Consider the following 24,963-nt stretch of genomic DNA (forward strand, 5'->3'; position numbering starts at 1 on the left):
TTTTAAAATTTTATTCATTTATTTTCAACTATTCTCATAGTTTTTTTACACTATCAATTTTTTTATCAGTTTATTATTTTTATATCTGTATTATTTAAATTAGTTAAACTTATTAAATATTTAAATGAATAACTAGGGTTTTAATTTTTCTTTTTAAAAAAACGCCTATATTACCTAAACATCTTTTTTACGTTGAAAAGACAAGAGGATTAGGTGCATGATGTAACGCGGGACACTATCTATTACCTAGCACTAATCTTCAAAATGAAAGAGAATAGTTACCCCTGTCGTGTAGGTTTTTAGATCATATTTATCCTTATAATTTCGTTTTGTTCATTATTTTTCTTGTATTTGCAAATATAAGCAAATTCTTGATATAATGTTCAAACTAAAATCGAAATCACAGGGGCAAATAAAACTAAAACCCAAACCACAAGGACCGGTAACGTTTTTTACCTCAAATTAAAATATATAAACACGGATCATCAACCACATCTTAATCCGTGCTGTATCACATAAGAAGTCACTTGCGTTCAGTTCTACCCATCCCTTGTGATTTTCTGAAAACATTCGAGTTAATGTCATTTATCAAAATGATGTATATATAAAAATTAGAAACTCGATAATTACATGGATCATTTAAATCATATAACATCAACAGTTTAGACTTTTAAAAAAAAAAAAAAAAAAACGACATGTTATTATTCTACAACTTTAAAATCGAGATAAATGTTTAAATTTTTTACATACACAATAAAGTTAGTGTCTGAATTTACAGTAATTGCTATTTTTTAAAAATAATTTGTATTTAAAAATGCATCAAAATAATATATATTTTTTTAAAATTATTTTTAATATCAATACATTAAAATAATTTAAATTTTTAAAAAAATAATTTAAAATTCTAAAAATTATACATTAAAATAATTTAAAATTTAAAAAAATCTAAAACTTTTTAAAATATGACAATACCTTCTTTTCAACGCGTTTGTTAAAGGTTAAAATAAAGGAGATGCTTTCAGGGTAATATAGCTTAAAATCGGTAGTTGGGACTAGGGGATATGATACAGGAGCTACATAATAATATTAAATTGCATTAAATTATAAGATAGTTACCAATTAATATTTTTTTAAAATAAGTAATAAAAAGTATTCTTAAAAAAAATTTATCAAAAATCTCACCCTAAGTAATAAAAAGTATTCTTAAAAAAAAAATTATCAAAAATCTCACCGAATGAAAAACTTAACATCCTTCATTAAAAACAAAACACTAAAAGATCTTAAGAAAAAAAAAAAGTTTGAGCAACGCTCGGTCATTAAACTTCTTGCACGTTCGAGTGGTTTTAAATATTATTTTTATAAAAAAATAAAATTAATTCATAGCACTTTAAAAAAACAAAATAAAAAGTATATCACCTATTAAAAATTTAAACTCTTCTTAACAAACTTAAATATTAAAAAAAATACACTCAGCCCTTAATATTTTTATTTTGAATTTAGTTTTGAAAAAAGACTCGACCTTTTTATTTTCTAAAAATTATATTTGGTAGGCATCTTACGATCTACTACAATATAGATACTGTTTAAAAATATAATAACAGCTATTGTTTAAAATAATTTTTATAAAACACTGTTTATTTACCTACGCAGCGTTTCCATAAGGTTTCTTACGGTGAAAAAAGTCTACCACAAAGAAGGGCCGGTGAGGACTAGAGAAAATTTAAGCTGGTGGCATGACTAAATACCATAATATTGTTTGGTGATGACGCAGCACGGTTGGTGAGCATTTATAAAACCATTTTTAAACTCACTAAACATGCAATGAGAGAAAACGAATATACAACTAGTAAAACGGTCTCGGCGGGGCTTGGAGGCCCCAGTTTAGCAGGCCCTCAGCCTTCCCAACCCAACCCAACTCGGAAGAGTTGACTCGGTCAGTGATTGCAGTTTGCAGAAGTCAATACCCATAATCACACTGAAGGAAATTGTTTGTGTCGTTGTAAGAGAGCTTCCGAGTTGACTCGGTCAGTAATTGCAGTGTGCAAGGTCAATACCCATAATCACACTGAAGGAAATTGTTTGTCATTGTAAGAGAGCTTAGAAATGGGAGAAGAGGAATGCATCCACTAATTCCTCTGCCTCTATGTGGTGTGCTCCAATGGGTCAAGCGGAGCCAAAGACTTTCCGATTGTCTTAAAGGTCACTTTGACGTGGAGAATGATCGTCCGTCAAACTTTGAATAACAAGTATCCGAAAGGGCGAGCAAATTTATATTCAATTCAACTCGACAGCGGTCATCTTTTATTTATTTATTTTTATTTAGTCAAACTGTATGGTTAGGTGAAATAGTGTTTTTTTTTCTTCTTATTTGTTCTTGCTTTCCTCCCTTCCTTTCATCACCGCGTGTCGTTGTTTCTAGCTGGAATGTCTCATTGAGAATCCATGTGGGTATAATTCTGGTTTTTAAGTTCCAAGCATGGATGTTGTACCTATAACTCTTAGAAACTTCTATTCCAAATTATTTTTTGTCCTAATATATTTATTTAATTGACTAACAACAATTCCGTGCAGAATTTTAAAACTCGAATCGGTCTGGTGGGTTGACCCTAGACCCGACCGACCCGAGCTTGGAACTGGTCCGGGTTTAGGCAAAAATCCACTCAAGAATTAGTCTGGAAAAACCTGGTTGATCTGGCAGATCAACTTGGGATCCGATCCACCAGGCCAAATCCAGGTGAGACCTGATCAATTTTTTATTTATTTTCACTGTCATTAAACAGGTTTTACTTAATCTACTACTCACAAAACCTGAAATCCCCCTTTTTTCCCTGGTCTTGTAGGAAGATTCCAGGCAAGGCAAAGCAACTGTCAGGTCAGGACGACACCTTTTTTCTTCAATCTTTATTGCTGCTCTCCACAAACAAATGGTCATTTGGGGTGGTTTCGGGTTTTGCAGAGAATATAATGATGGTGCAGAGAGAGAGAGAGAGAAGAACATAAGATAAACAAAAAATTAAGAAAACAAGAGTGGGGAGAGGCAATAATTAGGAGTTGGACCAGTGTTTCCTTACTGCTTCCTTCGTTCTGTGGTTTTGAGTTTCCTTTGCCATTCTTCTCCGAAGTTGGCTAATCTTCCAACCAAGTAGTGAGAATATGAAAGGTCAGCATGTAGATGATGCCGTTATCAGGTCTTCGAATTGAGTTGGAAGACGAAAACGATCTTCGGGCCAGCGATTTGGCTGGCTATATTCAGTAGCATTCGCTAATCTTTTGGTTAGAAAGAAAATAATGGAAGCAGGTGCTCCGAGTGAAAATATGAAAGATTAGCATGTAGATGATTTTTTTTTTTGGGTTGATCCAGTTCAATCTTTAATCCATGATTTGATAATTTGATTAGATTTATTTAATCTATGATTTGATCATTTGATCAGAGGATCAGATTTCAAAACTATAATTTTGTTTAATCTATGATTTGATCATTTGATCAGATTAATAACTGGATGAGATTTCAAAACTATAATTTTATATCATGGCTCTTTCAATTGAGACGTGTATAGCAACCGTTCATGTCGCATTGTCATACATATTTTTAATTGATTTATAACCATTGATAACAAATTGTTCATGAAAACTTAATTAAAATTAGTTTTTTATTATTAAAATTTTAAATGAATATGAACATAATTATAATTTTTTTAGTTTTTAATTACACAAAATATGAATATATTATTTTTTATATTTTGTTAACTTGCTTTAACAATTATAAAATACTTTTTTTAAAATGATTTCAATTAAAAATGCCGTGTTGATAAAATAAATAAGATATATATTAATATAAAAATTTATTTTCATGGATAAAATTTTAACAGGTAAAACTCAAAACAATTATATTTTTTGGGTTTAATAATAATACGGATAGATTTTCCCAGGCCTGTATCTCTCTATAATATGCTGTAACTTAACCTCCCCATTCCTAGCTAACAATTCTAACAACTCTGGAGCTGTTAAAATCAAAGAAAAGTTAGCATCAACCTGGACAGACTGATTAAAAATAAGACTAGCCAATAAAGAGTGTGATCCCAAGATAAGCCGACGGAATCCAAGCGATGTAATTAAATCATTAAAAATATCTGGAAATGTAATAGTGTTATTTTTTATAAAAAAAATTATTTTTAATATTAATATATTAAAATAATAAAACAATAAAAAAATAATTTTAAATAAAAAAATATATTCAAATTTTGTTGAAACTATTGTGTCTAAGAAGCTCACGCGGGTCATAATATAATGTATTCTAAATGCACATGTGAATTAAAGGTATGTTTAAAAATGTGGTACAAATAATAAAATAGAATTAAAGGTATGTTTAAAAATGTGGTATAAATAATAAAATAATAAAAAATAATTTTAAATAAAAAATATATTTAAATTTTATTGAAATTATTGCATCTAAAAAACCCATATGGACCCACACGGGTTATAATATAATGTATTTTGAGTGTACATGTGGATTAAGAATATGTTTAATAACGTGGTACAAACTATATTTTTTAAAATTTTTATTTTTTATTTAAATAATTTTTTTTATAGTTTTAAATTGTTTTAATATGTTTTTAAAAAATTTTATTTTAATATATTTTTAAATAAAAAACATTTTAAATCCAAACCCACCTTAAATATGTAAAGAGAGTTCTTCATTCAAATACGACACTCCCGAGAGGAGAGCCAACCCGCTCTTGCCTTCATGCCTCAGGGAGTACCCTGGAGGATAGGCTGGGGTTGAACATCCTGGGTTAGGCCAATCTACCCTCCACAAACTACATGGATTAACTGCGCATGTATTAAATACATGCATGCTCTAGAGACACGTGGCACCCACTAAACGACGTTGAGGTTTGGCATCAACTTGATCCACCAGTCCCTGGAGCTAATTCTTTTAATGACGATTTACCACTGTAATTAACAGGGAGACTACCATTTTACCCTCAAGTCCGTTAAATTATCAAAACTCATGGCTACATAAACAGTTGTGAGTTTTAAGATCAAAGTTTTTGAACTTCATCTTCTTTAACTCTTGTATTCATTCTTAGTTAGTGCATTCAAGCTCCACCACAAATATCTATTCAAATTTCAAGGGTGTTCGAGAGTGGATTTCAATTTTTTCAAATAAATTTATCCTGAAACTATTCGCTTCTAGCTTAGAATTGAGATGCTATCCAGTTAAGTATTTTCCAAGGAGAAGTTCGTTATTTCCAAAGAGAAGTTCGTAGCCTGGTATAACAATTCTTCTATTTATACCTATCAATGTCCTTAAATAGTGTTGAAAATTTGGAGAGATCATACCATAGCTACTAGCTAGCTTTAAAAATAATGAAGTACAAATCTCACACCATTGCACTTTTTTTTTCCATGGCTCCACCATTTTTGTTTCTTCTATTTCTTAGCGATTAATACACGGGACCAACTCCTTTTCTGTTACAGGTTGGAAAGGGGATTTTTTCAGGCCAGGACAATCAACTCAATTCCGATAATAAGCCAAAGACCTTGGATTTCATGTACATGTGAATTGCAGCTAAGTTTACTTTCATGGTCACCATTATTTATAGATGAAACAACTCTTTCGGTCACCAAAGTAACAGCAATGGGTAGACTTTCAGGAGCCAGTGGCTTTGCGACTGTCGTAATATCTATGAAGACCTCGTAATCTCCGTGGGCTCAGATATATCATGTTCTACCTGAACCACATTTCACCTAATCAAACTAAAATTGTTAATTTCGTTTCCTTTTGCTTGTAATAGCTGAAATATTTTACATTAATTTAAAATATAAAATAAAATAAAATTTTTATTTGTTTTAAATTTACAAACAAAACATTTTTTATTTTATTTTAAATTTTAGTTTGTTTTGAGTTTTTTAACTAAATTTCAGCTGTAATGTTTCGATTTCATTTCAAATATTCCGCTCCGATCTTAAAAGTCATTAAATTAAATTAAATATAGTTTAATTTAATTAATGAAATAATCAAAATATAAAAGGTTATTTATTATTATTATTTTATTAACAATGATATTATTTTTTTAAAATTAAATTTATCATTAATATATATAGTTTATATTTATATTGTTTTTTTTTATATTTATAGTTTATAAAAATTTAAGAAAAATAAAAAATATTTTAGATAACTTTGAACTAGATTTTATATTAAAAATATTCATGTTAAAATATTTTATTTTTATAATATTTTGATATTTTATTTACATTGAATTGAATTAGAGATATATTTAATTTTAACTATTTATAAATATTTTAAAATTTAAAATTATATTTATTTTATATTATATTTGTATTATATAATTTATAATTAATTTATTTTAAATTTGAATTATATTTAATGAATTTATGCTATAATTTTTAATATACGTGTGTTTGAGAGAGAGAGAGTGAGAGAACAGTATAACTCGAAAGTACACGCTAAAATAGTCTGAACTAAAATATTCTATTTCAATTAAAAAACAAAACACGAAGTGTACAACTTGCATCAAACACGTAGAGTGTTAATTTATTTTAAATTTGAATTATATTTAATGAATTTTATATATAATTTTTAATATACGTGTGTTTGAGAGAGAGAGAGTGAAAGAACAGTATATTCTATTTCAATTAAAAAACAAAACACGAAGTGTACAACTTGCATCAAACACGTAGAGTGCCCAGAGAATGTGTCCAATGGCCATTGCATCCTCATTGAGGTTGATCTTTTGTGGAACAATCTCCAACCTCTTGCGGCAATACATCAACTGAAGTTTTAAACCAGCAGCCTTTGCTGCAGCTGGCACGACAAAAACCAGGCTTCCACCCATGACGTCAGGATCCACACCAACAATAGCATATGTCCTGAATACACCAAAAATGGGCGATCCCTTGCGCACAACAACACTTCATTTCATGAGCAACACAACCCCAGCGTCATCACTGATTTGGCTAGAATTCCCAGCAGTGCTGATCCCATCTTTCTTAAACACGAGCTTTAATTTCCCCAGACCTGCTATTGGCGGTAGTGGATGGGGGAGATGGTGATCTGATGTCTGCTTCAGGTGGAAGATTTGGGCTTGCGTTGTTTTTTCTATATCGTCGGTGGGTATGGTTTTTTTGTTGAAGATGGGGACAATGGTCTTGGCGTAGCCGTGGGTATGGTGGAGCTGTTTTGTCTGGTTTTGCTGGTAGTGGCTGGGGGGTTATTTGCGGGTAAAGGGATGTTTGGGTTTGTTTCGGTAAAGATTCTACTTGGTTTTGATTGAGATTTCAAGCTGGAATTTGAGCTAAGATAAGCTATAATTGGGTCTAGTTAATTGGGACTTTCATGGCTGATTTTGAGCAGATTTTAGTAATATTTGGCGGCGAAGACGGCTTTGATCATGGCTGATTTGGGTCTGGTCTCCTGGAGAGAAAGAGACGGTGAAGGTTCGGTTTAGTGAGGGAATAGGTTTTCTGGTATGTGGAAGGTGCGTTTGGTTGTGAGGCCAGGGTCTTGTTTGAAATTGCTTTTCAACGTTGTTTTTTTCTTATTTTTTTTTTTAGTTTTAAATTATATTTTAAGTATTGTTTGATATTTTGTTGTGATAATTCAAAAAATAAATTTTAAAAAACAAAAAACGCACTTTTAAGAATAAAATTTACCACAGGAGACTTGAGGGACAGGCTGTGGTTGGTGTCAGGAGCTGGACAGTTGGTTGCTTGGTGAGTTTTGGTAGTAAATGGAGAAGGATCGTGTGTGGTTGCTGAATGAGGGGCGTGTGGTTAATTGGGGCAGCTAGGTAGTTTTTTTTCAAAAAAAAATCTTTTGGAAGACAGTGAATATTTTTTTTGGAGGGAATTTTTATTTCACTCTCTTTAGCTCTCTTTTTACTTTTTTTTTTTTAAATATTTTTGTCTCCAAATTTTCTATATTTTTATTTATGAATCTCACTTCTAAATTTATGTATTTTATATGACTCGAGAATTTGGTAGTATCCCGGACACTTCACAGCCACTGGACTTGGGGATTTAGGTGAATATTTTCAAGGGAATCCTTGGAGACTTGAAAATCAGGTAGCGAGACATGAAATTTTGTAAACCTTTTCAAGAGAAACCTCAGAAACTTAAAATTTTGATGAATCATTTTGGAGGATTCTTGAAATCTTGAACTTTGGTGAATATTTTAGAGGATCATTAAGAACTTGAAATTTCAGTGAATTCTTTCAAAGAATCTTTAAGATCTTGAAGATTTGAGTACACTTGAATAAACATATGGCTGCCGAGTATTGCTTTGAACCTTTTTTTTTTTTTTTGAAAGGAAAGGCTTCTACTCCTAAAGTAAAGTTCAAGATTGTCATCAGGTATTATGTCCATTTAATGGATGGATTGTTAACGGTCATCTTTAGCCCACTGAAAAAATATATTTGCTTTCCAAAAATTAATGTGAAACACCATCACACTGACAAGACAGAACAGCTATACTTGTAGCATACAAGCCCATGATAGATTACTACGATGTCAAAGGGATAATTTTACTTCGAGAATCAGATATAAAGATCATTAGTGAGTACCTTACGAGTGACAAATAGTTTTTAAAATCTATATAACAGGTGCATGTTTTAATATTTTTAATTTATTTTAAAACTAGTTGACAAGTTTATTGTTTCAATTTTGCTATTAATTTTTGGAAGTCTCGGTGCCATGCCGAGTGTGAGATCGGAGAGCCAACTCATTGGTGCACCAAAATGTTAAGAAAAGGTATGAAAATGAGACGTCCAACATGCTACCAGCAAGGCCACAATAATTTGACATGCCCGCGTAAAATGGATATTGAGTATACTCAAGAGAATAATTTGTAAATTCCCCCCCCTCAAATTTTATATTTGCGTGTCGAGCTACCAAACTTTTATATTTGTTTCTTCGCCTCTCGTCATGTTCCCTGCACAGAAACGACCTGATCTGATAATAATTACTCATAATAAGGATAGCATAATTATCCCCACCCAAGTTTAGTAGAATGGATATTACCATTGCAGGTCCGGGCCCAAATCAAACGTGTAGGGCTGTGAATCCGACTGCACCCATTTTAAAAGAAACGGCTGACGCCTGACGAAGTTGACGGTAACGGAGAGCACCAAATGTGAAATCCACAGAAGTCAAAAGGCTAATCCGATGAAATAAAACAGTAAAAAATCAACAGCAATGGCTTCGAACGGAAACCCTAAATTTCAGCTCCCCGTGTTACTCTCCCAATAAAACAACAATGGTCCTATTATTTCCATGGAAACCACTCCTATCTCTCCTACTATTCCTCTCCCTATTCTTTTACGAACACTGGATTTCAATCCCTTCTTGCAACATCGTACCCAACACAGATCTCAACCAACAGGAACACGACGTCGTTGAAGAGGAAAACGACAACGATGAGGTTTTGAAAGTCATGTTGGTTGCCAATTTATTACTCTTAGGATCTGACACTAGCTTTTTTAACCTCTATTTTAGAGATTATTACATGTCCAAGGTTTTCAAGGTAACAACAATTCATCTCTCTCTCTCTCTGTCTCATTCTCTCTTTCTCTCTCTCTTTTTTTTAAACTTTAATCTCGATGTTTAATTAGAAGAAGAAATCGATTCTAATCTTTTCTATGGGAAACAGAAATCTTTTTATTCTTTAAAGCCTGACATGCTGCTGGTAATGGGGGATGTTTCGGCGAGAGGGTCGACATTGACGAGGGGTAAATGGGTATCAGTGTTGCATCAGTTTCATGGAATGATAGGGCCATTTATTGAACTTCCATTTCATGTTGTTCTTGGTGATATGGATGTTGGAGGGTGCAGTGGGCTCGACTCAAATTCAGTTTATTGGGTAGCTAGGAGTTTTCCGGGGCTAGATTCATCTGGTTGTGGTGCGTTTGATATTGACAATGTTAGTTTTGTTTCCCTTAACGCGGTTGCATTGCTTTGTGGTAATAATAAGTTGAGGTTTAGTGTTGAGAAGGCTGTAGAGATGGAAAGAATAGATTCATGGATGGATTCGGAGAAAGAAATGAGTGATTATGGAGAATTTACGAAAACGTCTGATAGTTTTGGGCGGAGAAAGGATTTAGTGACATCTGGATTAGGTCCTGTCCTCTTACTTCATTTTCCATTGCATCAAGCGGAAAATGGTGGTTGTAAGGAAGGGAATATTGTTAGAAAAGCTCCTATGCCCTTACGTCAGGGCTTGAATGCATTAGAGAGTAGCAGGTGGGTGCAATTCTTGCATATGCTGATATCAATGGATTTTTATTCTTCGCATGTTTTCACTGCTAATAGTGATAGGATCCTGTCATGTTAACAGTGATGTTTTGCACACTTTTTTCATGTCATATAATCAATATTTGTTTATGCACTCATCACTTTAAGTTAAACGTGGAGGTACAAGCATGATGTTGAGCTCCCTGTGTTATTGTTGAGCGATAGCCAAGACATGGAGTCATATGTTTTCTAAAGTTTTGCAATGCTTAGTTGTCTTCCGATGGTAGTGTATAGTCCTTTCTACGTGCCTTTTATTTTGTCTTATGAATTTGCTTGCTTGAACTTGCGTGATTGGGAGTTCTGTTTCTTAAAGTTTCCTTATTGTTTCCTTCAGGGGATATACTGGTGCTCCCTATGAGTTATGGCATACAATCCCTCCAAATGCTACGCAGTACATATTTCAGGCTCTTAAACCAAGGTATTCTTACAAATCTTTATGCATCATGGATACTAGTTGCATTTATTGTGGAAAAGAGAATATTGGCCGATAATGTGTTTCACATACTCATCTCGAGTTTAAAGAGCAGATGAAGTAGATATACTAGTATTGTTGATGCTCGATGCATTCTGGTATTTTCCTAGAGTGCATCAAACAGTGACTTCTTAAGATGATTACCTGTGGCCCTTGCCCTTGTTTGCAGGATTGTTTTCAGTGCGCATACACATGAATTTTGTGATCATACACACTCAGATGGGACACGCGAGATAACTGTCCCTGCAATGACATGGAAAGCAAGGGATGACCCCGGGTTTGTTTTTGCCACATTCAGAAGTGGTGGGAATACTGTGAGTGTCAGCTACTGTTCCCTTGCTAGGGAATCTCATGTACTAATAGCATACACTTTGATTTTGTTTCTGCTAATCACATTAGGGCTTGTGGCAAATAAACCTTACAACATGTGTCTAAGATAGTGATGGGGAAATCCCTCTCCTATACATTTTTGTTGCATTCTTCAAAATTATGACCTTTCTTTTTTCTTACTGTTAATCATGAAACAATCATTTCTTTAGAATCAGTGAAACAGAGATACAGGGGCAGGCCAGTCTGGGAAATTCTCATTTAGCATCACTATTTTCCATTTCAGTTATTTTTTTTTTGCAATGCCCCTATTCATCACTAGGTATTTTGGACAAATATACCTGATTTTGTCAATTTATTTGTGTGCTTCTACTTCTTGCTAAAGGCAGCAAATAGAAGTTGTGATATAATGATATTGTTCAAATAGTGATGTACATATACATGATGCGTGTCTCACAATCCTCATAGGACAAAGAAGCTTGAGCAATTCTAATATTCTAAGAATTGAGTACCATGTCGGCATACTAAACTTCTAGAGAGAAAGGATCGACTGCATTTCTTTATGCTCCAATAAATTCTCCTTAATTCTATGTTTTTTTAAAAAAAATTCAATTAGTTATGTGCACCAATCACATAAAATTTAATATGTATATGATAAAATTCAACTTAAAGCAATTCGGTTATGGTTTTCACGCAAGTTTTAACACTCAAAAACTTATTCTGCTGTTTATATATAATGATGTATGATGTTAGTCTGGAGACAAGTTATTCTGCTCTTTGGCTTATAGGCAGTGTCGTTTTGCAAAAAGCGTACGTTTTTTTATGATGGGTCAGATGAATCACACGAGTATGGAGGCTGTGGTTCAGATGACGAAGGACATGAGTAAGGATGCTGTGGATGACTATGAGATGAATCTGTCGACTCAACATTATGAGACGCAACTTTTGTTGTTTCATTCTGTGAGTTTGTTGATAAGAAATGAATAGATGGCATAAGTTGTATATTCTTTTTTAAGCGTGTTCTATAAGAACAAGGTCCAGTGACGATGCTGGTATTCAGTCCGAGAACAACTTCCTCAGGACGTGTGATGCTGGAAAAGTAAAGATCTGAGAAGTAAAGAGGGGAAAGAAGGAAGAAGAAAAGAAGTAGCTTGGCAGTAGGAGCTGAAAAAGAGGGGAAAGGGAGAGGAAGAAAAGTCTATCTTTGCAACTTTTATTAATTCTTCAAAACTATAGTAATGTAAAAATTACGTATAAATAATAAAATTCTAATTACAACCAACAATTTAGCTTATAGCCCATTAAATAAAAAAGTTCAACAAAATAATATAAGTTAAAATCCAATAATAAAATTCTATAATATATGCCTAGATGAGCTTAGTCTCTCAACTCAAAATTGATAAGAATTGATAAGTGGTAAGGGTGAGAAAAACTTGAAAAAACTAATTAAATCTGAAAAAAAAATAACTAGAAAACTAAACCGAGAAAAAATTATCCAAATAAAAAATTAAAATTTTCTTTTAACAAGTTTGATTTTAAAAATCTAAAAAAAAAAAAAAGGAGAGGTATAACTTTCTTTAAACCAGCCCCCCTTTCTCTTTGCCCCTCCCTATTCCAAATCCCAACCCTAAATTAAACCCGAAAGTAGTCATCCACAAGCTTTCTCACGTCTCTCATCTCCTCCCTCCCTCCCTCTCAAATATGTTTTGTTTGGTTGCTGAGAAAACGAATTAAAGTGAGATGATTATGCCAGAGTATAAATGCTACTGGAGGGCAGTGAATCCTGCGTCTTCGGGTTGCTAGATGGGTTATCAAAGAAGTGTCCTGAAAGCTTTGAGATTCATGAAGGCAAACTTTGGTTATGGCAGAAATTTTACTGTAGAACTGAACTTTGCGGGACAAAGTCCCGCAATAATGTTGATATTGAGGATCTGTGACGTTTAATAATTTTTAGGAAAAATAAGAATGTCTGCCAAAAAAGGAATATCTGCGCTATGCATTACTTTCTGAGCTGTTACGGTGCCTGAATAAAAAGATGAATCCTTCAAATCCACGAACGATCGCCAGGTTCCCATCATGCAGTGATTCCTTCAATGACGGCCTAAATCTCTCCATTGCACCTTCGACTTAGCCAGCTTTAAAGCATATAAATAAACAGAAATAACCAAAAATCAGTCCTTTTTTTTCTACCTAGACTACAAAATTTGGGAAAATATGGAAGTGAAGAAACCTATTCTGAGATCTTCTATTTGTGCATTGACAAAGCCTCTGTATCCCAATTACCAAACGCGTTCCATGGCAGAGTCATACCATAAAGAATCATTACCGAGTACTATAATATTATAGTGATTGGGTATTCCTTGTCTCCAATAAGAAAGAACTGAGATCCTTCTTCCATCACCATCAAACCACGATCGTCAGGACTGCTAAGGTGCTCGCAAGGGCTCAGCTCATATTGAATTTCAGCATTCTCCCCTGCATTTAAATTCACAGTTTGGAATCCAACCAACTTTTTGATTGGCCTTTCATTTCCAGGGTTTGCTTGCCTCACAAAAAGCAATACTGGATGCTTACCTGCCATCCCTCCATGGTTTTTAACTCTGACAGTAACTGTAAACTTACTTTTTTCGCAGAGTTCTTTACCAATATCTGAAATTAGCTTGTGTCTTATAGTATTTGAGTTCTTAGTTAGTTGATTACTTGAAGCTCTCAAGTGGAGCTTGTTCTGTGTATCAGAAGCAAGCTCATAAGAATAGTTTGAGTAGCTGAGACCATAGCCGAATTCAAAAACCTTTTTCCCGTTGTAGAACCTGTAAGTACGGCCAGGATAGCCTGAAGATAGTTGAGGACGCATTCTCATGTCTGTCATTGGTACTTTGGTGAAATCTTGTGGATACCAAGTCATTGGCAATCTCCCTCCTGCATGGCAACAAGATGAACATCATTCAATTGAAAATAGTTTAGCAGTAAAGTATCCATCCCTTCTTTCCCATGCCATTACCAGATCAAATTAATCTGCGCAAACACTTAATAATTCACCTGGGTTATGGTCGCCAAATATAATTTGTGCCAGTGCAGTTCCTCCAGCTTCACCTGGATAGCCAGCCCATATAATGCTTCCAATGTTCTGATCATATTTGGCGAAAGATACATCTACTGGACCTCCACAAAAAAGCACCAGAACAACTGGTTTTTTTGCAGCTTTTGCTACAGCAGCTATCAGCTCCCGCTGCTTCCCTGGGAGCACCAGGTCCACACGATCGTGGTCCTCCTTCTCCTGAGTTTGATCTAGTCCCATAACCAATATCACTTGATCTGCCGCCTTCGTGATTTTTACTGCTTGATTTATTGAAGCTGAAGAGCATGCAACCCTACTGCAACCTGGGTGATACCTAGTGTTCTTGATATAATTCTGCAATCCTTGCAGTGGTGTAACAGTTTTACAGGGTGGACCAAAATAGTTTCCAAGAAGTTTCGTTGAATTATTAGCATTGGGGCCAATAACTGCAAGGGACTTGGTTTCCAATTTTGAAAGCGGGAGAAGCTTATCAGGATTCTTTAGCAGGACTATGCCATCTTGAGCTGCTTTTAGGGCTAGAGCCTGATGCTCTTGGGAACAGACTTGGTCTGGAGCAATGTTGCCATAAGGCTGTTTAGCGGGATTGCCATTGAATAGTCCTAATCTCATCCTTATAGAGAAAAGGTTGTGAAGGGCTCTGTCTATTTCAGATTCCGGCAATTTTTTCTTTTTGACAGCTGATTTGGTGTAGTTCTTCAAGTAATCACCACAGTTAACATCCATCCCTGAAATATTTTTTTGCTTGTCTAAGAAATTAGACGACAGGCAAGTAAAACTACAACTATTTATGCACTTCATATGTTTTTTCTCTTGAAATTAGAAAGTTGAAACTAGTTCCTTAACTAACTGTTGTGGCTGTTTGGTAGTAACACGCAAGCCTATATCATTGCTACTGTGAATTGAGACCTGTTCCTTGATGTCTTGATCATTTCACTGTTTCAGGAAAAATGCAAAACCTTTGCACTTTATTTATAGCTTTGTCTAAAGGAAACGCTATTTAGTGGTACAATTGTCCAAGGGATTCTTTCCTTGGGACTTTTTTTATTTTTATTTTTACTGTTATATCAAAAATCAAACACACTGGACCAGATATGCAAATAAGGTGGATCTTTCTCCTTGTGGCCACACGATTCTTTTGTTCATTGAATATCTACACTATTTTTGCTTATTTGATGTGTTCATTTAACTTGCAAACAAGTACAGGCTCTAGTATGGCCGTGCAAAAGGAGAGAATCACAATACCGGCTTTAAGTACATCTGCAACAGCATCTTCTGGTGATTTAGCGTATCCCTGATCATCGTGAATTATGGCGACTGCATCACAATCTGATGTGATGTACCTGATTATTTTTCCAAGAACAAAACACCAATGATCATTTTTCTTAAAAGAGAGAAAAAAATCCTTCTTTTCAACATTTATCTCCTTACCCGTAGAAGCCCCACTGCCCTCTGGCCTTTTTAGACAATAGATTGTAATCTGCACAATTTGGGACCCCATTAACACGATTATAAGCACACATTATCCCACTAGCTTTTCCTTCTTGTATGCAGCTCTGGAATGGAGGCTGGTACGTATCCGCTAAATCCTGCAATGTGACCTAAACCCAGAAAAAGGTGCTGGTATGTAAATGAAACGGCAGAGAATTTCATTTTAACTTGAATATCTTAAATATAGATTTGATTAATTTTAAGAAGGGAAAATAAACTACTGTACAAAAGTAGAAACAACTACCTTAACTTAAGCAATATATAATTCTGTGCTTCTTGAACTTCTATATCCTCTCCTTGACTGGTCAAAGATGTTTTTGATAAGCCTACATTTTTGAATGGTCAGATTTTATGTCGCTTAATGATTACTTTAGCCAGATATCCTTGAATTATTCATCTAGTTTTCAGTTGAAGTTAAAACACATGACATAGCCACAGATTAAAGATCATATATATATATATATATATATATATATAATGCAGCACCCAAAAGCTTGATTCGTCACTAATCTATGTTTTTTTTCCTGATTAAAAACTATTTAAACACATCAGGTAGCTGGACCAATTTGGGATCTTCCAATTTCTTTTTAAACATCGCACAGTGAAAGGAAAGAAGACAATCATGACCATTGTGTATCACTTACTTGTGCATCAAAGATGAACCTATTCATGCCTTTCCATTTATCCAAGTCATAAGCAGTAAAATGCTTGCAACAAGCTGAAGCTTGAAGTTGCTCACCAAGGGTTCCTCCTCCAAAAGAGTCCCCTTGAACTCCTCTCACGTATGACACTGCATACTTTCCAGCGACAAAAGGATCTTCTCCAGGTGTCTCTTGCCCTCTTCCCCATCTTGGGTCTCTAAATATGTTGATGTTTGGTGCCCAAAATGTCATGCCTGTAGCTTGTCCGGCGTTGTATATCCCTCTTGCTTCTTTTCCAATCACCTTCAAGAATCCATTCACAAATCAATAACGATTACTTTTGGATGTAGAGCTTCGTTTTCTTTTCTTTTCTACATATCCAAGTGACCAGGAGCTATATATCTTTTGCTACAGGAACTGAATCGGAAAAAGTGTTAATGTAGAAACACAGTTATTGAGTCTAGCAGATGAAGTTACTTACTTGACCAATGCGATACCAAAGATGAGCATCAAATGAAGCAGCAGTCAGAATAACCTGAGGGAAGCTTGTGGCAAACCGAATGGTCCCGTTGAAACGGATGCCTTGGCGCACCGTGGTTTGAAGGGCGACACCATGTAATGCTTCAGACCACCATTCATAGGCAGGGATGCCAAGCCTCGGGATTCCTGGGGCTGTGTCAACAAGTTGGGATATCTTTTCATCTAATGTTAGTCTAGAGACAAGGTCTTCAACTCTTTGGCTTATGGGTAGTTTAGTTTGGCAAAAAGGGTACAACTTTGTTGATGGGTCAGATGAGTCACATGAGTATGGTGGTTGTGTTGACTTAACATACAAGTGGAGTGAAGTAGTGAGGATGGCGATGAGGATTCTGAGACACAAGTTTTGCAGTCTCATTCTGTTAGTCTGTTGAGGAGAGGTGAACCGAGGGAATGGAGATATTTATTTTTTAAGAGAGGTAATGGGAACAAGGGCAGTGATAAAGCCAGTTTCCTTTTCTTTTTCTTCAAGAGAGCACATTGAAGAAAATGGGTAGCAAAACGACAGAAAAACTCAATTGTAAAGATTTTACTTGATTCTGGTGGTTTGGTAACGCGTACCAACTGTATTTTATAAAAGTTTAATTTTTTTATTAAGAATTAATTTTTATTTATATATTTTGAATTACTTTCATACTCTAATTTTAAAAATATTTTTTAAAAGATGAAAACAATTATTTAAAAATATTTTAATATAAAAAATAATTTAAAAAATAATTATAACTACGCTTCTACTAAACATTCAAAAGTTCAGAATTTTTTTTTTAGCTGTGCTATTTTGAGAAAAATACTAGGGATAACGCTGATACTGAGCATATGTGAGGTATGACAATTTCTATGAAAAATAAAAAATTATATCTGCTCTATTATGAGTTGTTTGGGACCCTGGATAGTGACTTGAGATGAATCCTTCACGTGCCCCTCTGCATGATGGGCACTCGGCAGGCTTGCCTTGAAGGCTTTCACTAGACAATGAGGGCCTCAACCATTCTAACCTTCAACCAGGCCGACTAGATATCAGTAGCAGAAACAAAACGATGCAGGTGCAAATAAGCACGTAAAAATAGCCGTGAACTAGATAGGGCCCGCGCTAAGCTGCGCCACCCCGGTTTTTTTTTTTTTAGCGTGAGAAAAAACAATGTTAAGGGACATAAATATTTCTAAAAACAGTATACATAAATTGATTAAAAAAAACAACATAAAAAAAGCTAAAAAATTAACTTGAATTTGTTTGGATTAGCATGGTAAATCATTTATCTAGTATGATAAGGTAACCTCCTTATAAATAAATTGAATAAAATTATCAAATTTAATTATCAAATAACTCAATATTAAAAAATAAAATATAAAAAAATAATTAAAAAAAATCTGAGTTAACCTGAATTGATCTGATTATGAATATATGAATATGATAACATTATAGAAAAAAATATAAAAATTATAAAAATTAATTCTCAATAAATCAAATATTAAATAAAAAAATTCAAAAAAACTAAAATCAACCCATGCTAAACTTCAAAACTCATATCTTTGGTCATAAGCCCTTGACTATCCTCGTAAAAAACAAAAAAAAATAACAAAAAAAATTCCAAATCATTAAAATATTTATGGATAAAATTGAAAAAAATATAATTCAAAAGTGATCCAAAACAAAAAAAAATACCAATTAAAAGAATAAGTATTAAATTTGATATAAAAATATTTTGAAATTGAATGATAAGGGATGAAATTGAAAATAAAATTAAACTAGAAAAATAATTAAAAATAAAAAAACAATAATTAAAAGAATGAGGATCAAATTTAATATAAAAAATTAAATAAAATTAAATGATGAGAGGTGAAATTAAAGAAAAAAATCAATAAAAAAAATATAAAATAAGAACAAACACCAATTAAAAAAAATAAGAACAAAAGAAAAGAAAATTAAATAACACCTTTATATTTTGATAAGAAAAAAAAAAAAAAAGAGGTGAAAAGAGTTCATCCAAACCCAATTACTATTTTATTGTGCACACGCTTAACATTTTTTTTAAGTGGAAAAAAGATGGTGAAACACTTTCAATATAGCCCTAGAAAGCAACGTTCAAAAATGAGGAGATGTTACATGCATTGCTCGAAGAACATGGATGTTACCCACTAATCGGCGCATGCAGGCTTTTTTAAAAATAATATTTATATTATTCAAAAAACCAAATTATCCTCTTCAACTTGTTTATTATATATAAAAAAATCTAATATGAAAAGGCCTTTTATATAAGTTCAATAATTTTTATTTATAAGTGTAATATAATTTTATACATTTGAAACTAAAAGATCAAATAAACCACGTGCAATCTTTTAATTTATTTATTTTTATGCATTTGAAAAATAAAAATATTGAACTGTCTTTTTAAATAATCTCTTAAAAAAGATTATTTTATCCTTGATATTGAGACATTGATTTTTTTTAAAAGGTATAATAATAATTATATTGTTGCTGTGAATAGTAATATGTTTCTATATATGAATTCTCCATGCATTTTAAGTGTTTTTTTTTTTTTTAATTCGTCGAAGTTTTGGCTAGACTTGGAAAATTTGAGAAAATATTCAAACGAAGGAACCCACGGTCTTCAATTTGGTCGATAAAGTAGAAACAAGAAAAGAGAGTGAAAATTCACATACAATTGATGACACTGTGAAATAGGCAGTAACATTTATCGATATACACCTGAAATATATTATTTTTCTGGGTGCGTCTTCCCCCTTCCTCTGGGTTCACCGACATGGTACCAACACCACCAGACTAGTAAATACTGGCTTTTCAGTTTTGAGAACCCATTCTCCATATCAAATTACAACGGAAATTGGGTACTCGTCACCTTCTACAACCAAGAAATGTCTTCCTTCTTCCATCACCATCAGGCCATCTTCATTAGCTCTACTAAGGTGTTCACAAGGGCTAATTTCAAATTCAATTTCAGCTCTTTCCCCTGCATCTAATACCACACTTTGGAATCCGATCAACTGTTTCCTTGGCCTACCATTTCCATGTTTTTCCTGCCTCGCAAATAGTAAAACTGGATGCTTGCCTGCCACCTCTCCATGGTTCTTCACTCCAATTCTTGCACGGCATTTGCTTTGCTCACAGAACTCCGTGCCCAACTCAGAAATCAATGTGGAACGAACTGAGTCGAAGTCGTTGATTATATGCATTGTTGACGACTGATTTAAGTAGAGTGTGTTTTGGGAGACAGATGTTAGTTCATAAGAGTATTTTGAGTAGCTGATGCCATGACCGAACTCAAAAACAGTTCGGCCTTTGTAGAACCTGTATGTACGGCCAGGATAGCCTGAAGAGGCTTCAGGCCGCATCCCCATGTCTGTCATTGGAACTTTCACAAATTCTTGTGGATACCAAGTCATTGGTAATCTCCCTCCTACATAGCATCATTCATTCACTGTTAGTACATAAGATGTCGAAAAATAAAGTAAAACTTTCCACCAGTGTGTTTCTCGGAAAAAACCTACTGACCCAAAAACAAACCGCCTTTTTCTAGGTCCAGTGCCAAAGTACTATAAGATGTCGAGAATTAAATAAGACTTTCCATCACTCATGCATTTTCTGACAAATAAAGAAGCACAGAATTTCCTTTTAAAACATCGATCATAACTTTACCTGGATTATGATCACCAAACATGATTTCTGCAAGGGCAATGGCACCACCCTCACCAGGATAACCAGCCCACAAAATGCTTCCAATGTTTTTATCATTCTTGGCAAAAGAAATGTCAACAGGACCTCCAGAAAAAAGCACTAGAATAACTGGATTTTTGGCTGCTTTTGCAACAGCGATGATGAGTTCCTGTTGCTTCCCTGGAAGCAACAAATCAGTGCGATCGAGCTCTTCCCTCTCCTGAGTTTGGTCCAGACCCATCATCAATACTACATGATCTGCTCCTTTTGCTACATCCACTGCCCTGTCAACTGAAGCTGAAGAGCATTGAACTGTATCACAAGCGGGGTGATAAACAGTTTGTTTAATGTAGCTCTGCAATGCTTGCAGCGGGGTCACAAATCTGCATGGAGGGCCTGCATAGTTTCCAAGAAGCATTTGCCCAGAATTGGCATTAGGGCCAATAACAGCCAGAGACTTGGTTTTGGATTTCGAAAGTGGGAGGAGTCTTGCAGAGTTCTTTAAAAGGACAATGCCATTACGGGCAGCTTCAAGAGCTAGTATCTGGTGTTCTTGGGAGCAAACTTGGTCAGGACCAATGTTTCCAAAAAGTTGGCCTTCAGGACGTCCATTGAAAAGGCCTAGCCTCATCCTTACAGAAAAGAGGTTATGAAGGGCCTTGTCAATATCGGATTCAGACAGTTTTTTCTGTTCCACTGCCACTTTGGCATGTTTCAGCAAGTATGATCCGCAGTTGACATCCATGCCTGTACATGTATGTTAGACAAAGTTTAAAGACAAAATATAAAATAAAAGGCTACTTTGGTTTACCTGCTAAAGTCCACCTGATTGAAATGAAACTAAAACTCTTATTGAATGCTAGAAAAGATAACTATGATCAACATTATTAAACTGATCGAACATCTCTGTTCTACTAAGGGTCAAGGATGTAATATAAAGAAAATGTTACTGAAAACTATAGAAACCCAGTTCCTGGGGCTTCTCCTAGCCTAATAGCTAAAGCTTTTAGGTTGAGTGGAAATGTTACTGAAAACTATATAAACCCAGTTCCTGGGGCTTCTCCTAACCTAATAGCTAAAGCTTTTAGGCTGAGTGATTCTTTGACACTAGGAATATCTTGATCCATTATTCCACAGCTATGTAGAATCCACTAATTGATCTGTAAAAAATATGTAAGGTGAGAACTTTAATAATTTGAGAATGTCGAATCGCTTTTCCAACTCATCCTATTGATCCATTTTTATATAACTGTATTGTTAAAGTAGACACTGATAAAGGAGTATCATGAGCCTAGGAGTCATTTTAAGCTTTTACTATTTAGAAGCTCAGAGTCATACAAGTAACATTGTGTTTGGAAAAATACGTGTCAACTTTTACTAATCAAAGGGATTGCAACACGATACATGAAGTAATTGCTTTCTTGTTCTATAAAACTTAATTTGCAGTGATTGTAGTCAATTATCTAATTGCAGATTGAAGACTACATGCCGCATGCGAATTCTATCTTCTTCACATACAGCCAGAAGAGAGAAAAGAAGCGAGAGAATAGTTAGCATCCAAAACACCCAAGAAAAGTTAACAAGAGCACAATGACAAGAGTGATGGGCCAATTGCCGATAAACATTGACTTCGGTGCGCACCAACGGGCTCCCTTTTACTGGTGGGACCCATAAGATTAAAGGGGTCCAGAATCGAATAATTCTTTCCTAGCAGGAGTAAATGTAACCAGTACCAAAAAACCTAAAGCCGAAAACACAAGCACATGCTACTTTGAGACATAGGCAAGGAGATCAGGAGGTAGGTCCTATACCAGCTTTAAGCACATCAACCACAGCATCTTCGGGTGATTTAGCATATCCTTGATCATCATGGATGATGGAAACAGCATCACAGTCTGATGTGATATACCTGATTATTAAAACATTTTGGTAATGACAAAACAATAATTGACACCAATGAACACTTCATATGCAGTAGCGTACCATTCACAAGAATATGCACTGCAAATGTATGAACTGCTTTAATACATACCCACGAAAACCCCATTGCGCTCTAGCAGTTTTGGAAAGGAGATTGGAGTCGGCACAGCTAGGGACGCCGTTAACTTTATTGTAAGCACACATTATCCCACTGGCTCTCCCCTCTTCAACACAACTTTTGAATGGTGGTTGATACGTGTCTGCTAAATCTTGCATGGTCACCTGATTTAAAAACAAACCAAAAATAATCACGATTCACCAACTAGTACACTACAGATAACCAGAAAGTCTTAAGGTGACTCGACTGAGAAAAGAATCACAGAATGATATTATTATTTTTTTTTGCCTTCAGACATTTTCGCTCAAAACTGATGCAGACCTAGAACCAAGAAGTAACCTACAGCAGTAGGAAAAAAAAAACTGGCTCAGATTATATATTGGAGAAAGGGCTTAGAATAAATTACAACAGATTGAAATTGTAATTTTATGTTCTGGCATTGGCTAATTTCCAAAACCTGAAGTATGTCGGCAAAGCAAATGACCAGATTATCATAATTGCAAAACCCAATAAAGGATATCATCCACCAATCTAATCTTTTGTATCAAACAAAAGTTATTATAGAGCCCTTGAAACAAGGAAGTATCTTTTATTTTAGTTCCAAAAGGGCACAAAATAAAAAAGGAAAACCAGAAAATATAAAATTGGGTGAAAGCCATTTGGGCAAGACACACTTACGCGAGCATCAAACACGAAGCGATTCATGCCTTTCCAATTATCCAAGTCATAAGCAGTAAAATGCTTGCAACATGCTGAGGCTTGAAGATGCCCTTTAATCTTTCCTCCTTCAAAGGAATCCCCTTGAACCCCTTTCACATATGATGCTGCATATCTCCCGGTCACCAATGGATCCTCCCCGGGTGTTTCTTGTCCTCTCCCCCATCTCGGGTCCCTAAAAATGTTAATATTTGGTGCCCAGAATGTCATACCTGTAGCTTGCCCTGCGTTGTACAGTGCTCTAGCCTCTTTTCCAATCGCCTTCGCGCATTCAAAGAAGAAATAACACAATCAAGGTCAAAATATATAGAACTTATGTACTAATATTTTCGCAAGTAGTAATTAAGAAAGATTAAGGTTTTGTTAGAGTCGTCTTACCTGACCAATGCGATACCATTGGTAGGCATCAAAAGAAGCAGCAGTGAGGATGACTTGCGGGAAACTAGTAGCGCCTTTAATATTATCGTTGAAATGAATGCCAGGCCCTGCATTGGAAACGCCATGTAATGCCTCGGACCACCACTCATAACCCGGGATACCGAGTCTTGGAATCGGTGGAGCTGAGTTGACGAGTTGAGAAATCTTTTCATCCAACGTAAGCCTAGAGACCAGGTCCCTGGCTCTTTGGCTGATGGGCAACGTGGTTTCACAAAAAGGGAAGGCCTCTGTTGATGGGTTTGACGAGTCGCACGAGAATGGTGGCGGAGTTGAATCAACTCCGAGGACAGATAAAATGAAGAAGGTAAAGGTGAAGAAACAGAGTTTTTTCGGTCTCATGGTGGGATTATGTAGACGAAACTGTGAAGCGGAAGTGAGAATGCAAAGTAAAGCTGAAGTTGCAAAAGCCACCGAACTGCCGTCTGCTGTGACCATTTATGTTTTCTTTCTTTCCTTTTTTCTAATGCCCATGGTCATGTCTCCAGTGTGATAACAATGGTTCTGGACCAGGTAAAGAAAGTTAACAGAATCTTGGTGGGTAAAATTTATTCAGATTTGATGAGCTGGAGCCCACCATTAGCCCCCTGCAGCTCCTGAATTACCCAAATACTGTATAATTTTGGTTGATTAAAATTTGAAGAGAATGAACAACCATCTATCCTATAATGGTCATAGGTGGCTCGCTAGACGTTACGAGTCATGATAGTGTTTAAAAAAAAAATCAATAAAAATCTAGGATTGATATCATCAATTTAATTTAATTTAATAATGTAATATAATTATAAAAAAAATCAATGAGTAATTAAAAAGAGAATTGCTTGTGAGCATAATAAAAAATATACTCTAAATATTTTAATAAAGTAAAATTTAAATAAAAACATGATAAACTCATAAAAAATAAAATTCAATTATTAACAAATCACATGTTGAAAAATAAATTAAAAAATAAATAAATTTTAAAAAAACAAAAAAACTCAACTCAATTTAGTATGTGAATTTCATAGCCTGATTATAAGAACAAAATAATCTTATAAAAAAAATGAGTAAAACAATAAAGATCGATCCCCAAACAAACTAAATTATATAAAAAAATGAATTAAATGAATAAATAAAACTTGAGTTGAATAGGGTTAACTCTATTAACTCGCGACTCAAAATATTAAATCGAAGTAACTCTATAGGAAGAAAAGGGAAGAAAATCACAAAACTTATTATTTGATAACCTCATGTCAAATGATAAAA

General features: G+C 34.4%; 4 protein-coding genes across 9 annotated transcripts; 1 reads left to right on the top strand and 3 right to left on the bottom strand.

The window, feature by feature from the left end:
* Window positions 1–6,656: 6,656 nt before the first annotated feature.
* On the bottom strand, window positions 6,657–7,009 carry LOC105120829 (3-ketoacyl-CoA thiolase 2, peroxisomal-like). The gene is made up of 2 exons (XM_011019215.1): window positions 6,960–7,009; window positions 6,657–6,894 (listed from the first exon to the last, which is right to left on the bottom strand). Exons 1-2 carry the CDS (start codon window positions 7,007–7,009, stop codon window positions 6,657–6,659), a joined length of 288 nt encoding a protein of 95 aa, XP_011017517.1.
* A 2,123-nt stretch (window positions 7,010–9,132) lies between these two features.
* LOC105119669 (metallophosphoesterase 1-like) lies at window positions 9,133–16,771 on the top strand. Of its 6 annotated transcripts, none has more exons than XM_011017845.1 (5): window positions 9,133–9,544; window positions 9,671–10,260; window positions 10,646–10,729; window positions 10,953–11,097; window positions 11,899–12,373. In XM_011017845.1, the coding sequence occupies exons 1-5, from the start codon at window positions 9,278–9,280 to the stop codon at window positions 11,995–11,997; spliced, it is 1,185 nt and encodes a 394-aa protein (XP_011016147.1). In that variant the 5' UTR covers window positions 9,133–9,277; the 3' UTR covers window positions 11,998–12,373. The 6 variants fall into 6 exon arrangements, with proteins under 6 accessions (XP_011016147.1, XP_011016154.1, XP_011016159.1 ...); XM_011017852.1 differs by lacking the exon at window positions 11,899–12,373 and adding an exon at window positions 16,230–16,283 and having other exon boundaries at window positions 9,134–9,544; XM_011017857.1 differs by lacking the exon at window positions 11,899–12,373 and adding an exon at window positions 16,733–16,771 and having other exon boundaries at window positions 9,135–9,544.
* On the bottom strand, window positions 13,334–17,329 carry LOC105119660 (probable beta-D-xylosidase 7). The gene is made up of 6 exons (XM_011017826.1): window positions 16,800–17,329; window positions 16,322–16,621; window positions 15,618–15,787; window positions 15,432–15,529; window positions 14,150–14,914; window positions 13,334–14,029 (listed from the first exon to the last, which is right to left on the bottom strand). The coding sequence occupies exons 1-6, from the start codon at window positions 17,211–17,213 to the stop codon at window positions 13,443–13,445; spliced, it is 2,334 nt and encodes a 777-aa protein (XP_011016128.1). The 5' UTR covers window positions 17,214–17,329; the 3' UTR covers window positions 13,334–13,442.
* A 2,159-nt stretch (window positions 17,330–19,488) lies between these two features.
* Window positions 19,489–24,227, bottom strand: LOC105119707 (probable beta-D-xylosidase 7). The gene is made up of 6 exons (XM_011017882.1): window positions 23,662–24,227; window positions 23,245–23,544; window positions 22,561–22,730; window positions 22,340–22,437; window positions 20,511–21,275; window positions 19,489–20,271 (listed from the first exon to the last, which is right to left on the bottom strand). The coding sequence occupies exons 1-6, from the start codon at window positions 24,154–24,156 to the stop codon at window positions 19,682–19,684; spliced, it is 2,418 nt and encodes an 805-aa protein (XP_011016184.1). The 5' UTR covers window positions 24,157–24,227; the 3' UTR covers window positions 19,489–19,681.
* Between the last annotated feature and the right edge of the window lie 736 nt (window positions 24,228–24,963).

This window comes from Populus euphratica, unplaced genomic scaffold, assembly GCF_000495115.2.
Source record: "Populus euphratica unplaced genomic scaffold, PopEup_1.0 scaffold6.1, whole genome shotgun sequence".
Lineage (NCBI taxonomy): Eukaryota > Viridiplantae > Streptophyta > Magnoliopsida > Malpighiales > Salicaceae > Populus > Populus euphratica.

What these genes read in the sequence shown, in the direction of transcription:
- LOC105120829 (XM_011019215.1), bottom strand. Translation starts at nt 7,009, where the DNA reads ATGGGATCAGCACTGCTGGGAATTCTAGCCAAATCAGTGATGACGCTG. An exon ending in AAATCAGTGATGACGCTGGG is followed by an intron (nt 6,895 to 6,959) that starts GTTGTGTTGCTC and finishes TGGTGTATTCAG; the next exon opens with GACATATGCTATTGTTGGTG.
- LOC105119669 (XM_011017836.1), top strand. Translation starts at nt 9,278, where the DNA reads ATGGTCCTATTATTTCCATGGAAACCACTCCTATCTCTCCTACTATTC. An exon ending in ACATGTCCAAGGTTTTCAAG is followed by an intron (nt 9,545 to 9,670) that starts GTAACAACAATT and finishes TATGGGAAACAG; the next exon opens with AAATCTTTTTATTCTTTAAA. An exon ending in TTTCAGGCTCTTAAACCAAG is followed by an intron (nt 10,730 to 10,952) that starts GTATTCTTACAA and finishes CCTTGTTTGCAG; the next exon opens with GATTGTTTTCAGTGCGCATA.
- LOC105119660 (XM_011017826.1), bottom strand. Translation starts at nt 17,213, where the DNA reads ATGAGACTGCAAAACTTGTGTCTCAGAATCCTCATCGCCATCCTCACT. An exon ending in GGTTCATCTTTGATGCACAA is followed by an intron (nt 15,788 to 16,321) that starts GTAAGTGATACA and finishes TTCTGGGTTTAG; the next exon opens with GTCACATTGCAGGATTTAGC. An exon ending in TGCAGATGTACTTAAAGCCG is followed by an intron (nt 14,915 to 15,431) that starts GTATTGTGATTC and finishes AAAATATTTCAG; the next exon opens with GGATGGATGTTAACTGTGGT.
- LOC105119707 (XM_011017882.1), bottom strand. Translation starts at nt 24,156, where the DNA reads ATGGTCACAGCAGACGGCAGTTCGGTGGCTTTTGCAACTTCAGCTTTA. An exon ending in AATGGTATCGCATTGGTCAG is followed by an intron (nt 23,545 to 23,661) that starts GTAAGACGACTC and finishes GAATGCGCGAAG; the next exon opens with GCGATTGGAAAAGAGGCTAG. An exon ending in GCTTCGTGTTTGATGCTCGC is followed by an intron (nt 22,731 to 23,244) that starts GTAAGTGTGTCT and finishes TTTTTAAATCAG; the next exon opens with GTGACCATGCAAGATTTAGC.